The sequence below is a fragment of the Rhipicephalus microplus genome, chromosome 4 (assembly GCF_043290135.1).
Source record: "Rhipicephalus microplus isolate Deutch F79 chromosome 4, USDA_Rmic, whole genome shotgun sequence".
Classification (NCBI taxonomy): domain Eukaryota; kingdom Metazoa; phylum Arthropoda; class Arachnida; order Ixodida; family Ixodidae; genus Rhipicephalus; species Rhipicephalus microplus.
The window spans coordinates 11,134,312-11,150,214 of record NC_134703.1 but is presented as its reverse complement, the minus strand read 5'-3'; the positions used below and the strand labels follow the sequence as shown (position 1 = coordinate 11,150,214).

The 15,903-nt window shown below is 43.6% G+C and overlaps 1 protein-coding gene across 1 annotated transcript in view; it reads right to left on the bottom strand.

Moving 5' to 3' along the window:
• Positions 1-15,903, bottom strand: part of Invadolysin (leishmanolysin-like peptidase, invadolysin) — a 53,657-nt gene that overhangs the window by 24,322 nt on the left and 13,432 nt on the right. Inside the window, exons 12-15 of the mRNA XM_075892164.1 lie at positions 11,593-11,703; positions 7,934-8,066; positions 2,184-2,273; positions 1,997-2,066 (exon numbers count right to left, since the gene is read on the bottom strand). Coding sequence (XP_075748279.1) covers positions 1,997-2,066; positions 2,184-2,273; positions 7,934-8,066; positions 11,593-11,703 — 404 coding nt within the window. The remainder of the gene's footprint in view (positions 1-1,996; positions 2,067-2,183; positions 2,274-7,933; positions 8,067-11,592; positions 11,704-15,903) is intronic.

Sequence of the window (15,903 nt, the reverse complement as noted above, 5' to 3'; positions counted from 1 at the left end):
GGAAAAGATAAGCACACCATTCTTTAAAGGGACACTAAAAGCGTATAAGATTTTATGTCTCGGTGAAAGCTCAATATACGACGTTTAAAATGGCAATAAAATGGCAATATTATCAACAGCAGTGCCCTGCTTACCGAGAAATTAAGCAAGATGTACCCCATAACGTGTGCGACGAGTGAGACATTTACAAAATGATCCCGATTACGTGAGAGTGTCCAACTACAATTAATCACTAGTAAACAAGCTTCAATAAAAAAAAAACCTTCTCAGAATCAAGAGACATAATAAAATGCTGCTTGTCCATTTCAGTTTGATTTATGGAAAGAAAAACACTCGGCGTTTGTTGAGAGTAACAAAAAGACGATGCGCCCAACATCGCACTCAGTGGCGCCCTATGTTAGTGGGTTACTAGAGTTAGCGTAAGTGGCGCCCCCTAAGATTCCTACAACAAAATACAACAACACTACAGCGTTTCTATGGGGAATAGTACGAGTGGTTAGAATATTCCATTCTCGCTTGGTTAGGCTGGACAGGTGGTGCCATCTAGTCGAGCCCAGCTGAACCAAATAAGCAGAACCATGGTCTCCGAGATGGCAGAAAATTGTTCAATGGCCATTGTTGCTGCTGTGGCTCCCATTACTTTCGCTCTGCTGCTAGTAGCGCTGGCAGCTGTGCAGTAAAGCTAGGCAACATTGTGCACACAGCAACAGTGACATGAGACGGACCACTTCCAGGCAGGGAATGTGAAGGACTACTACAACGTTACTTTGTTTCAAAATAAGCACTTCCTTGGCACAAAAGCAGCACTATGGGGTTTCTGATTTGCTACTTCAGCATTCAACATCAACTTAATAACTGCCTTTAGTGTCCCTTAATGTGTAGATATTATATCTAACCACAGGCGATTCAGGCAAATATTTGTCTTTCATCTTCAACCCTTGATCAACTGTCAGGCCCAGCAGCTTTTAAAGCAACATGTCGGTTTGAAGTAACTACTATACGTACTGCAGACGCCGCTATTCAGCTCGGCTTATTTCTAGTCAGTAATTTTCTAGATGAGAAAAATTGGCAATGACAACGAGCCAGCATTTGGGCACTTTGTGTGACCTAAACATTTCCCTGTGCCATCTAATGAAAGTGGTACTATTACTATAAGGCCAGTAAACAGGCTCAGACTTCATTTACACCCCCCAAACAGACACGCTAACTTAGAAGCTACGGTGATCACATTTTGCAAATACTACAACGCTGTGCACCACGCAGTCCCTTCATTTAGAAAAATAATTGCCGCCTGTCTTTCCCATGCCTGTCCAATCCTCACATGTGCTGTGGTGAGATCCTGCCCATGAGCAACATTGTGTACTACTCAGCTTATGGACTGGTCCTTTGCACTACGAAACAGCACCGTGGCCCTGCAGCGATGCAGTTTTAGCCGCTCAGTGCACATTTTCGCGTGTTGCCCTCTGCAGTGTTGTGGAGCCTGGGACTGCAGGGTGCTGCCAGAGCGAAAGCCTCTAATATGAAGAGGAGAGAGGGCTCCCCACATTGTACTTTATCCCTATGGGGGAAGCCCCATGCATCGACTCATCACTAATGCAGCATTAAATTGACGAAGTGGGCGCAATTGCAACAGAGGGCTGCACCTCTCTGCTGGGGAAAAAAAATTGAGAAGGAAGAGCGAGACACCAGAACCTGCGAAGGCGGGTCATTCCAAGCTTTGTAACTTCCTTATAAGAGCACTTATTAACAAAGTTCTTGCAGCAGCACGTTCACATTGTACAAGTGCACGGTTGTTTCATCATTAGAAATTTTGGACGCCTAGGCTGTTTACTCGCCCCATAAAAGTTAGAGCTGGAGCACTGTGAAGCATAAAATACACCAATATGGTTGTGCGGCATAGACATTAGGAAAACAACCTACGGCCACATGCTGAATCTCTTGCACTTTATGTTGAACATCACATTTCTTGAATTTACAATAAAAGTCGTTAACTCACGAGGATTGTTCTCTTCGAACTGGCACTGTGATCCTCGTACAACAGTGTTTTTCGATTTCCAGGTGAACTCCTAGAACAGACGAGTGGCACACACTGGAGTTGAGAACAACAGCAGCAATACCAAGATGACCCTTGAAAATCATAATAACTTAAAAACTGGCAAAACGCTTCTTTTTGTACAGCCTACCTGAATGTAAGGGCAATAATCGGCCAGTATTACGGAACCACCATATCTGCCAAGGTCAGTGGAAGGCACACCGGGGATATAATCGAAATTCTGTAAAAAAAAATAAGATACAAGTTCATGAGTGCAATCCTGTATGAGGCACCTCGCAAGCGTAAGTTGTGCAGCGTACTGGAAAATAATTTTTGTTTCTTGCAAACTTTAGGTTGAGTGAGAATATTTGGTGGCTGAAATGTCAATTTTCATCATTTCAGAAGATAGCCACACTGCTATTAGCTACACTGCTTTTCACTACACCACTATTTGCAGGGCGCCGGGGGAAACCGTTTCGCATATTCTTGATCCAAGCAAAATTCTTTTTTTTTTTTTCGATTAGAGTGACTATATAATACTAGTCCAGAAAGCCAAAGGAAGAGGAAGATGGAAAAATCTGATGCCCCTGTTTTTCATCATATAACGCTAGGGTGCACATGAACGGCTGTTTTGATGACACCTATTCTCAACATTATCCTAATTAGTATATGTCATGAGAAAGAGGGCACGTGCCGGGCGCTGGAGTGCGACGTACATGCGCGAGACCCCGATGATGGGCAGACGCGCCACGGGCACGTACGATATTGGTTGAAAAAAGGCTCATAGCACCCGACTTAAGCCGTAATGGGAAATCCTGGTGGATGAGCTGTCACTGTGCGTCGGGGCTTCGAACTGCAAAGATCAGGAAGGCCATCGTCACAATCACAACGGAAACAGTAGAGCTGCACGGCTTCGAGGCTGTCGGTGCACATGCCCATTGAGTGGCCGTCAATCTCGGAAGACTTGAGTGAGGCTGCCCGAACTTGCAACAACCTGTCACAGCAGTTCCTGGGTGAACTACAGCTCTTCCGCTTTGAGCCAGAACAGATGCAGCCCACACCACAGTAAAGACGCCACTGACGAGTTAGGCATAGCCTAACTGAGCTGGAGAATCTGACGAAGACCAAAACCAACCAGCAATGAGGTCGAGCGGCTCATTTGACGGAAAAGGACCACATTGGTAGGAACTTGGGGAAGACGTCAACGACACAAGCGACGGATTGTCGACATGGCAAGGGCACTGAGTTGACGTGGCAACGCAACAAGCTGTAAGGTCATTTCAGTACTGAAACGCCATCTTGAATAGATACCAGGCTAAGGCTAGAGTTGGCTCTAATGCAGATTGACATTAGTTCTGCTTTCAGTCCGTTGTATACTGGTGTGTACATACAACGTTAGTGAATGCTGAGTGCTTTAATCCATCATCCCTCAATACAGTCCCTGAGATAAATCGTGACAGTATAGGACATAGACTCCTTTCACCTTTTCTCCTTGCGTTACAAATTGAGGGAGGTGGTGAGATTTGAAACAACACCATTTTACTTTCTTTCCTTCTAATTTTTGCAAGCACAGCTGTTGCCTCCATGTTGCTGTATTAGCTCATCTTACAACCCTAAGCAGCCAGTCTCTTAATTGCAGAATTCAAAGAAGTAAAAGCTTCATCCCAATGAAATGTAGCTGGTATATATTACTGGTATATATACTAATAGGTACATTTGTTTGCAGAGTGCCTTAACTACAATTACCTCAAGGTATGCATGACCTGACCTGTCCAGCTTTCACACTATATGGATGAGGTTTTCATGGGCTAAAACAGGAGTTTCAAACTCAATTCAGCTATCAGGCTGCAGTTACAAAATTTAGTTGTGCAAGGGCCGGAACATTGAACAAGGTTTACATGGAAGGGGTGAAGTTACCAAACACTGCCATTAGAAAAAAAGACCATTCTTATATCTCATGCATGAATCATTTGTGAAGCAGATTTGTTGTCAGTATTCCAGAAACATATCGACACTAATATTCACTACAATCTGGATAGACATTGTGAAATATAATGATATTGTTTTGCAGTTACGTTTCAACACATGCCAACTACATGAGGCACCTCACGAAAATACAGCATTCCTAATCGGAATAGGAGAGTAAGTAATGAAAGTACCATTTAGCAAAGTGACTATAATTTTATTTCTTGTGATCTGCTAGCAAATTGTCTACAGGCTGCATGTTATAGCCCCCTGGACGAAAACATCGATGCTCTGCATAACCTGAAGCCCAATCATCTTAAATGAACGTGGCAAAGTGTGGATTCTGCATACAGCTGCCACGACCAAGCTTGCCTCTTGCTTTAAGAGTCAGTTACAGCGTCAGTGCTGCTATGTGTGACTCTAGCACCAAGCTGGCTGACTCTGGTGACAGGTGGACATAACACGGTGTTGCAAGTTTTGTACATTTTTGTCTAGTCTAGGAGGGTGACAAAAAGCATGCCTGACTGAGTTCCACACCCCTATCTAGACAGAGGCTGTTACAGGAGCACAGGTTAATACATACACAAGATCATATATATATATAATACATATTTGGTAATACATATACAAGATACACTGGCTCGCTGGATTTCGTGCTGACCGGTTGTGCCCCCGCGATCTCCGACGACAGAGCAGCTCTGGTCGACTGGCTTGCCCTATGCCATCTCCTGACGCCGACAAGAGTTCTCGCTGAGTGGTGCCCCGTCCTCGGACTTCTGCAACCGTGTCCACCTTTCCTATCTTCTCCTTACTTCCGTATGTGGCTCTCCCTGCACCTCTCTCTCTTCCTGCCCCTCTCTCTATCTCTATTTAATTTCTCCCTATCCTTTTTAATCCCTCCTTACCCTATACCCTGCGCAGAACTGTGGAGGTGCGGTCCACTGCGAGAGAAGTAGTAACAGAACTGTGTTTATTTCTTCCTTTTCCCCTTTCAAAAAGTCACTTATCCACTTATATACAAGATGAATACAATTATACAAGTGCTGTAGAGACATATAAGAACACAACAGAAATGTAAATACGGACTGCAGAAAAAACAAAGAATTATTTTTGTTATGATAAAAGGTATGAAGCTAACTTTCTTTTGAAGCACTTCATGTGCATCGTCTCTTGTGCCATATTTATAATGGCAGAATGATGACTTCAGAAGTCTTCTATTATGCAAGATTGCTTCTGCATGCCATAGTTAGTCCGTGTAAAACCTTTTTCATACATGGCTGTCCAAGTTTCGTAATTGCGTCGCTTTGACAGCAATTGTCAATGAAAGTTATCCTGGCATAACTTCCATTTTCTGAAACATTGCAATCCATATCTTCCTTTTTACTATGTGCTGCATTGTTAATATATTATTAACCTTGAAAGGTGGCACGCAGGGAGTCGTATTAGGTACATTTTCAATAACTCGCAAAATACATTTTTGTAGGATATGCAGCTTATTATTATATTTGTTTTGGATGCTGTCTCTAAAAAGGGAGCTTTATGCTGGCTGCCAACCATGCTGAAAACACATCATAAGAGTTCTCAAAGCTATATGCGCAGGGGCGGAAGCGAGCTTCAGTTTTACGGAGCAGCTCAGGGAGCAGAAATAATGCGATTTTCGAGCAGTATAAGGGGAGTTGTGGATCCCCCTTGGAGCACCAAGAGGTGTGTTTTTTAGCAATTCAAGTTAGTTTAGGAGCATGTTTCTAGGGTCACACAACACTGTTAACTTTTTTTTTCTTTCCAGTAAACAAAAAGTTACTAATAAGGCAACCAGACTTACCACAAATCGATATATGCTAAACATTAAAACGTCAAAACTGAAAGCGCAGTAACGCATAGAAAGCAGACATGAGCGATGCTTTGGAACAGTACTACACCTCATACAAATGAAAAATGTTAATGAGAGTGGGTGTGACGAGCGCTGCTTAAGCGCAGATTAAACGAGCCGGCCAATTTCTGTCGGTTGGAGGGCGCATGCGATAATATCTTACCGCGTGTTAAAGGGCCAGTAAACAGGCTCCAACTTTTTTTGTTACACAACGGCGATCACATTTGTCAATTATCGCACTGCACAGACCCTCTATTTCGAAAAACAATCCCATGCGTGTTTCCCTCGTCTGACCGATTCCTCGAATGCAGTCTGACAAAAGTTTGCCAATGGACAACGTTAGGCACCACTGAGCTTGTAGATTGGTTCTTTTCCCGACAAAACAGCGCCTTGGTCCAGCAGTGATATAGTTCCAGCCGCGTAGTCCGCATTTTCATTTTTCTGTGCTGCCCTCTGTCGCTTTGTAGAGCCTGCAACTCCGGGAAAAGCGGTATTACCAGAATGAAAGCGTCTCCCTGCATTACCGATACAGTAAGAGTGCTCCTCGAACCGCGCTTCCTGCCCACACTGTTGTGACATGTGCTCAAGTGGGGGAAGCTCGGCTCGGTCGTTACCTGTGAGCGCCTCATGTCATGTCGCTGAAGTGGGTGGAGTCACGACAACGAGCTACTCCTTCCCCTCCCTATGGCAGAGAAGGTTGGGGAGTAGCCACGCGAACATTTGAAGTCGCCTGTAACGAATGTTCTAAGCCCTGTAACTTCTATATTATAGCTTGTACTCGTAAAATTCTTGCGGCAGCATACTCACATAGCAAAAGTGTGCATATTTCTTTTTATTAATTATTTTAGACCTTGGGGTTGTTTACTAGCCCCTCAAAGGGTCACTGAAGTCAAATAACAATTCAACAATATTATCAACAGCAGTGCCCTACTTACCGAGAAATTAGGGCATATGCACAATAATACATACATCGCACACACGCCGTATTTAAGGGTCACAACTATTGAGCGGTTGATGGCGTCGTGCTCGTGAGCATTTATCGCCACCATCACCAACATCATGGTTAGAAAATGTTAGCGCCAGCGGTGACGCCGGCGGTGGTGGCGCACAAGAGATAAGCTGCTCTCTTGTGGCGTGGGGCGGTAGCGCGGACGGTTACCTCCAGCTGTGGGTCTGCCGTGGACGGCACTGCGGGTCGTCAGCGATGGGCCCACGTGGTGATTTAAGACTTGTTTGTCGTGTTGTTTAATATTGTGTAAGAATGCCTTAGCATGTTGGTCACAATTGATGTTATAATAATTGGGCTGACGATATCGTCGATCCAAAGTAGTTAATTAAGTGTCTATGTTGTTTTGGTTCGTTCCGACTGTGTTGGCTGTGTCCGTTCACTCCAAGAGCATGGTGGAGCTCTCTACTTTGAGACCCCACAAACTGTGTCAATACAGTACAGAACTACTGATTACGGCCAAGTTCAAAATGCGCTCCTTATGCACAAAAATGAAAAACATCTGATTTCTTGCCACCAAGTTGATATTGCACCTATTGTGCGAATTGGCCTTTTGTGCGAGTAATTACTGTAATATCTGGTAGTGTGTAATGAAAATTGTGTTTGTGTTACGCCTTCCTGTTTTCATGTGTTCATTCCACTGATTGAAACAAAATGTGCTAGGCGCTTAAGAACATTGTGACGAGATATGAATATGACTGCGTGCTTCGTGTATTAAACGCGTGTTGTTCAGTCGAAACGCGTGTTGTTCAGACTAGGTTAAATTTGACATTTGACATAACTGACATAATTGACACTTATGAGCAGCACTTTCACCCCTGCGTGTAAGGGCATAAAAAGCCATTTTTCAACAACTGATAACAATTTATAGTTCAGTCAGAACGTAAGTCGTTATGACATTCATAATTTTGGGTTTCACAGTTATCCTGTCAAGTGTGCTCTAGCACAATTCCAGGCATAGTGTCACAACGCATCTTGTGAAGGTTCGCATGGAAAGAGGTACGCTTCCTTACTATTAAGTTCATAATGTAATTAGTCGAGACTTTTTAAACCAACCTACCTGAAACTTCTTGTGCAAGTATTCACCGTGGTCGACTAGATTACACAAGGCAACAGAATCTCGGCTCTCTGTGCACTCCGTTTCCAAAGGGTCTTTTTTCACTTTGTCACAAAAGGGATGGATGGTCTGGCCCCTGGGCAAAAAAGAATGAGAAAGTTGCCAACAGAGAGGATATTTCAGACATTTCCATTATTTTGAATTTATGATCAAAATTATCAGCTTATCAAGTGTCAAGGGCTGCCAAATTTCAACTTGAGCACTTAGCACAAAATAAAAGGTAAGCTTATTGCTCCCCAGTTTGAGTGTGAAGGAAAGATACCATACAGTCAGGAAGGGGAAAAAACAGACGACAGTGTGAGCGCTAACTCTTAACTTTTGTTTATTGCGTACCCTTACAAGACATTATATAGCTCATTTCACGTGATGCCACACACATGACCAAACTGCACACGTGTGACACACCACACTATCAAGGAAGCCTAGTTGTGATCTGATTACAAATTATCAATTCTACACTAATGCTTCACAGCACGCGCTCCAGAAAATTGAGCTCTTTTTGAGATAAGGCCACAGACGGCATATTCACAAACAGCTTCGCACATTTTGCAATAGCGTTCACCTCAATAATTTCCCTCGTCAACTGGTTACGATTGCGGCCCAAAATGACACACTGATCAAAGAATGCAGCGCATCCACATGGCTTACAATGCATAGCCAGGAAACCACCAGAAGAAAGCTTGTTTTTTTACATTGCAAGAGTGCTCGCGCAAGCGGTCATTAACACACCTACCAGTCTGCCCAATGCGAACCACGCCACACGACAGCAGGATCATGTACACAACAGCTAGGGCGCATTCAACAAACTTAGTTACATGCGTCTTTCCACAAGTGGGTTGCACCTCCTTCTTGAGGTTGGTACTCTTACATAGACGACTTAGTTTGTCTAGAGCAGAGAACACCACGCGGACATTTCCTCTCAGGACTATCTTTTTCAAATGGTGTGAAATCTGATGTACGTACGGAATCACACTGGTTTTCCCAGCATCGTGCTCACCATTGGTCTGCGGTCGTCCCTGCATTCGTGGACTATTCAACAGGCACTCAGCTACCGACACCTGCACCAACACTGGGTAGCCTGCCAAGGATAATTGCTTGCTTTGTCTTCCAAAACTAGCAGTCATAGTGTGACAGCTTGACTTCCACAGACCATTTCTAAAACATAACCTGGCAATCCCTCGCTTTATTAGCTTTGAATGCGACGAATTGTACTGCAACAGAAGCTTTTCCGACCATGGTTCAAAGCACCAGCAAGTGTGTTCAAACGAACAAGAAAGACGAAGGTCAAGAAGGCGGATTGTGCCTTCTTGCGGCATTTCGTACGTCAGTTCAAGTGGTACAAGACACTCCTCCATTATTGCCAGAATTTCTGCAGCTTGCGGCTCAATCTTAACTGAAAAACACATAATAAAGAACAAGAAATCGTCCACATACCGAAAAACCTTTCGTACCTTTGTCTGAGCGAGCTTATCAGACAGCAAAACATCAAGACGGGCGAGAAAAATATTGCTCAGTATGGGTGCAATGTACGATCCTATGCATACGCCCGTTTTTTGTAGATAAACAGCATCGTGCCATTTTATAAAAGTTGACACGAGATAAAAATGTAAAAGCTCTAAAAAGTCACTACTAGATATCGAGGCATCATTCTGGAACCTTATGGCACCATATTCATCAATGGACTATTCCACTACTTCGAGCACTTCTTTATGAGGAATGGAGTAAAAAATATCTTTGATGTCAATGAAAAATGCTCGGTAACCTTTGTGAGCGTTAGTTTCTAAAAAATTGATTATTTCATCGAGTTCCTTATCAGGAAGGGGTCTTTTATGGACAAACACTTAAGCTTGGCTTGTAAAAACAGTGCAACTGGCTTCTAACAGGAATCGTATTCTGACGCAATAACCCTTAGAGGAACTGAACGTCAACTTTATGGGTTTTTGCACTGAATTGAACCAACAGGTGGTTCCTTTTGCTGTTTGATACTGACTTCTCTGATTTACCAGGGTTGAAGTTCTTGCATAGCTTAATAGCCGAGGACTTTACCTTGCTTAGTGACACTTCATCGCACTGCTTGAAGACTTTGGCAATGGCACTGTTGGCTTTTTCACAAAACACCCCTGTAGGAAGCACACAGAAGCCACCTTCCTTGTCAGCTGGTAGCACACGTAGAGAGTTGTCTATCAGCTAGTCAGGGGCGGACTTAACCGAGAGTTTCGGACGTGCTACATTAGAGCGGGCAACCACGTCACGTGGAATGAGCTATATAATGTCTTGTAAGGGTACGCAATAAACAAAAGTTGGAAGTTAGTGCTCACACTGTCCTCTGTTTATTCCCCTTCTTGACTGTATAGTATCTTTCCTTCACGCTCAAACTGAGCTGCGCTAAAGCAATATCATTTTATCATGCACCAGCTCGCCCAGTCAGCAGTATTTGCTCCCAAGGTGTATCTGGTATGTCATACTAATATGAATCCAATTCAACACAGTCGCTGCAGCAAGCTTTCTCGTTTTATATGACCCCCCAATGGGCCACGCGGCTTATCTTCCAGGTGTGCCCACTGGCGAGCCATGGAATCCATAGAGTTTTTTTATAAATGCACTAGAAGGAACTCTGACATATGAGAGCTGTAACGCATGGCACTTCAGCATGCATGGAAATTATGGGTTTGCCAAACGGATTGACATGGTTTTCGTTCTTTTGGCACCATGTGGCCAGAACCCGCGTTGCCGCAACACAAAGTTGAGCAAAGGTTTGGCAGCCGCACTTGATCACCTTGACCTAGGCTAGGCTTAACAATTGAAATCTGCTCACACAGTTCCCAATGGTCGGTTCTTTTATTTGAAACAAAACCAAAACACAGCAATAAACAAAGCCATAAGTGCGTTCAAAGCCCACAAGCACAAAGACAAGTGTACTGCCCATTAGTCCCACGCAGCGCCAAAGTCTCCTCTATTTAATTTTAGGAAATTCTATGATAACATAAAACCCACAAAAAAAAAAATTCTTCTTATAACCTCTTGCGACAAGAACCGTCACTCAGCGTTCATGTTTGATGAAGTCATCGCATCAGCGAGCAGATGCATGCTCGTAACATTGTGACCACATAGGAGGAGCACCCACCGGTGACCCAAGCAGCAGTGAATGTGTTAACACTACCTTAAACCTATAGAGCACAATGTACCCCGAAAATGATTTACCGATCATCACGTCAACGCAATGTTTATAGCGACATTTTCGTTATGAGTTTTAAATTCTATACTAATTATTTCCCTCATTTTCAATTTTATTCTCTTGTTTTTGCACAAGTGCTCTTTCCAGTGCCAGAAATAGATGCGGATAGCCCTTGATGAAGAATACTGCGTAAGCTTTTCAGAAAAGATCTCAGACACACTCGTTTTATGCAAATTTCACGGGAATAAACAGTAGACTGTTATAAAAGAAAAAACTTAGACAGGGTTCATTGTTTTCACTAACGTATGTTCCTTTTTCCATGAAAGTATAATTATTAGGTCATTTATTTTATAATGAGCAGCATTTAAGATGTATATTACAAGCAAGGGTTTCGAGCCCCATGTTTTACAGCACAGGAGCTTCTTGCCTTTCTCGTCGGTTGTCTATCCATTCCTTGCAGCTCTTGAGAGCAAAGTCACAGCCAAGGTTGTGGCCCCACTTCAGTGGCTGTGCTTGCTCATAGTTTGGAAGGTACCATCTGTTGGAAAAGACACCAACACTAAATAAGCAAGTGTTTCTCTCGAACACATTTTGGTGGGAGTGCTATCACCATCTGTAAAGTTGTTTGCACTTCGTGGCACACACGTGTCTCACAGATTTAGGGTCAACAACCATCGAGCAAAGGTGGCGCAGTGCTTGCGCAGGTTTCATCACCGTCATCATTATGATTAGCACAGTGTAGAGTTACTGCATATGCTACCTTTAGGTAGCAGAGTTGCACCACTGCTTTCTCGGCGCCGCTCGCTCCGCCTGCAGGAGTTCAGCGTTCCTATTTGTCGAGCGCCATCACATGGTGATAGGTGGTTCATTTGCACCGCGGAGAAGCCAACACTACGCAGACGACGCCGATGCTTCGGCGATTCTAGGTAGATCAAGTATGATTGACATCGGCTGTTATTTTCTCAGCACGCTTCTTCGGTACTGAAGCCATGTTGCCTGTTGGTCGCGAGAAATTTGGTAGCAAGTGACTTCTGTGTTGAATTGTACTAAGTACAGCACATGGGATTAGACACAGGTGCAGCGGGCGTTGCTATAGAAAGATTAGTGTTCAGCGAAAAAGGAATAAACGGCTGTTTATCTAGCCACGGCACTGCAAAACTTGCTCTATCTGTATTACCCATAAATGCAGTGAATATGTTATAAATGCAGAATTAGTCAGCGTGTGTCAGCTGCATACGTCCAAATTGGCCTAACGGGTAAAATGCCAAAAATAAAAAGAGAAGTTAAACTAGAACTATTTGAATCGGCAAGAAGTTGCAGCTAGAACGTGAATTTAAATGCAGCTTGCAAACCTGAAGCGAAAGGAATGCTGGACATGATGGGGCTGTTGAACTACGATTCACATCAGCTGTCGTGAGCCGCAATCGTAATACGAGAGGCGCGCGTGGCATCGTACGGCCACTCTCGATACCTATCCAGCTCGATTCAGTTGAAGACTGTAAAACTATAGCTGGCTTCCTCACACAGTTAACGAATGAGCCCGACGAGACGAAAAATATTGCATTCCTCACTAGCTTGATCACGATCAAAAGTGCAAAAATAATTTTATATCTGTAAATGGGAAAAACAGCAGAATAGAAGACGAAGCTAAATATATATCTCACTGGTTCAACGAGCCAACGCACCTAGTTTTGTTAATACATACCAAGAATGTAAGCATAAAGTCAAGGCTCCTAGGCGTGACCGGAGCAACCGCCTTTTGCTCATATTTTCATAAAAATAGAAAGAAAGCAAGAAATAAATAAAGCAACGCTAGTACTCTGAAGTGCAAGCACTGCTTCTTTGTGGGTGGTGAGTGGCTTTTTCGCAAGACATTTGAACCCAAGATGGCGTATTGGTGCAACTCTGCTACCTTAAGGTAGCATATACATACAGTAACTCTAGCGCGGTAGCAACAGCAGTGATGCCTGGTGGTGAGGCTGGGTGGCGGCTGCCGATATCGTCGATGTAAAAGTAGTTGACTAAATAAATGTACACGATGTTTGGTTCAACCCTGTCTACTGTCTCAGTGTGTTCAGAAAGTGTGTCTCATTTCAAGACCCCACATGTTTCGCCTCATGTGATACACCTTGGAAAAAACCCTTCGAGACAGCAAAAAAAAAAAAAGCTAAATGCATTGCTTGAAACTTCCGCAACTTCTCTGAGCTGCTGACAAAATACAAAGGAACTATACATGAAGTAGTTTGTGAAAGAAGGATTTTTGTGAGAAACAGAGTAGAAAAGTTGTGGGCAGGAAAATGGCACAAATCTCAAAGGCCAAGCATGCAGCTGACTTCAGTTGCTTTGAGTTGAACAGGAAAGATGCCTGCAAATCACATCCAGTGGTGGAGGAGAATGGGCACACTACGCATCTATACTCGGCGACAACGTTTTGTGGCAGCACAGCCAAGGCTACAAGGCCCAAGCACGCCCTTTTTTACTACGCTTCTGCATTTAGTCCACGAATGCTAACTTTTGTATACTGTGTAGCATAATAGAAAATATAAAAATAAAAGATGTATATATTATGGCCAAAGTTCTTCGCATTAATATCGGGAAGCTTGACCCATGCAGGTTTTTCGTTCTTTGCCGTTTCTAGTTTTCTGGTGTCCTTTCACGTGAAACTCTTTCCTGCCCCGGTAAACAACGATGGCATCCCTCGGTTGCAGCAAGTACACATTGAAGCTTGTGACCGAGCATGAGTGCGTGCTCGTTAGGTGATCTGTTTTCATCGAACAGGGAAAGAAGACAGCGGTGCGTCGTGAAATATTTTGTTTCTCGCATGTGCAATCACCGAGAAGGAAGACGTCGGTGAGTGGTATCATCAGCAAAAGTGGGACTTTAATCGATATAACCACCTTGGAAGTGGCACCGGCGACCTGCCAGTTTTCAGCAAAACCAGCTGCTTTGAAGGAGAAGTGTGATTGGAAACTGTACGTAAAAGCAATGACCATTTCCCTAAATTGCACTGCATACGTGGTCGGTATTTCGGCTGTCTAATATTGTTGATTCGATAATGCTGAAGATTGCGTACTGTAACACCGTTCCCATCGGCATGTACGAAGGGAGTGTTTTGTTGCAATTTGCAAAGACAGCGAATTACAAAGATAAAATTACGAGTGCAAAGCTTTACCGGAGAAACAAACGTGTTAATGTATATTGCACTGTTGACTGCAACAACAGCGCTCTTGACTTAGTAGAGATTGTGTTTCACCCACTTAAATTTACAAATGTCAAACGCCCACTCATGACCGATCGGTACAATAATTTCTGCTTCTTGCCGTTGCCCTCGCGCCCCCTAAAAATAACGTGAGCGTCTCCAGAAAGTTCTAGCGGCTCTAAAAGAAGGAAAACAACGATGCTGACCAAGTGCGAACTGAAATTTGAGAAATGGTTTCTGGCCTTTATGTTGTTTTTTTTAATTGTCCGGTTCTTGATCGACCATGCCCCCCCTTCTTTTTCTGAAATAAGTCTGAACGTCTAAATGAAGCGTCGTGTTCTTTTCCTTAAAAAATGAACATCATATTAATTTCCTCCCGAAAAAATGTAACATTTCTTGTATGGTCTTGTGTGCAAATGCACATGTTGAATGCTTTTTCTATATCGAAACCGAAATCGCACGAAAACAGACTACTTCGCATAGTAACACATGTGCAGAAGCTCCGCTTATGTAGCTTTGGCTGAGCTGCCACAGAAAGTTGTCGCCAAGTATAGGAACAGGGAGAGGAGGGGAAGGAGTAATAAACATAGGTGTACAAAGGTGAGAGAATGCAGAAATGTTAGGAACGAATGTGTTGACATAGCAATTCTTCCCCCCTTTTTAATGCACGGCTAAAATTTTGAGTACAATGCATAGTACTACATTTTTTGTTGTCCTGTGTTGCTTGAACTACAGTGAAATCTCGCTAATACAATTCTACATAATATTGTTATGGATGTGATAGGTTCATTTACACTGAAAGGCCAACGCTCAACCGACACTGCTGAATAGCCATCGCTTGAGACCGTCCTTCTTCCTCTTCTTTTGCACTTTTTCAGTCCGCGTTACATTTTCCTCCGGGCAAGACGAAGCACATCGAGTGAGTAGAAGCGATTGATTGTGGTAGCGCTTCAATCGGGCAATATGCACAATTTGCGTCTTATGCGAACACAGGTTCTGAGTTGTCACTTTTGCAACGACGTAAGTGACATCACTCAAGCACCGAGTAATGATGAATGGTCCCGAGTACGGTACTTGGAAAGGAGCTTCTGGCAAAGTCCCTTCTTTTAAACAGGCATCCACAGCCAGACAAAATCACCTGTAGCGGAAGTCACAGGCGGGTGTTTTACGTCGTAACAATCTTTCGCGCGAGCGTAGGTGGAAAGAGTTCGGAGCCAAGCAAGTTGATGAGCTTCTTCGGCGCGACAAAAAGTCTGCGCGACACTGGCGTTTTCGTTCGTCGAGAGAGGAAGTATGATGTTGAGGACACTTTGGGGATGACAAGCATAGAGAAGAAAGAAAGACGTATAACCTGTGACCTCGTGTTTCGCGGTATTAAAGGCATATGTAACAAAAGGTAATACGGCATCCCAGTTCTTGTGATTTGCTGCGATGTACATTGAAAGCATGTTGATGATGGTACGATTGGTGCGCTCAGTGAAGCCGTCTGTCAGAGGGTAGTATGGCATGGAATACCGATACTGGCACCCACAAAGCTGT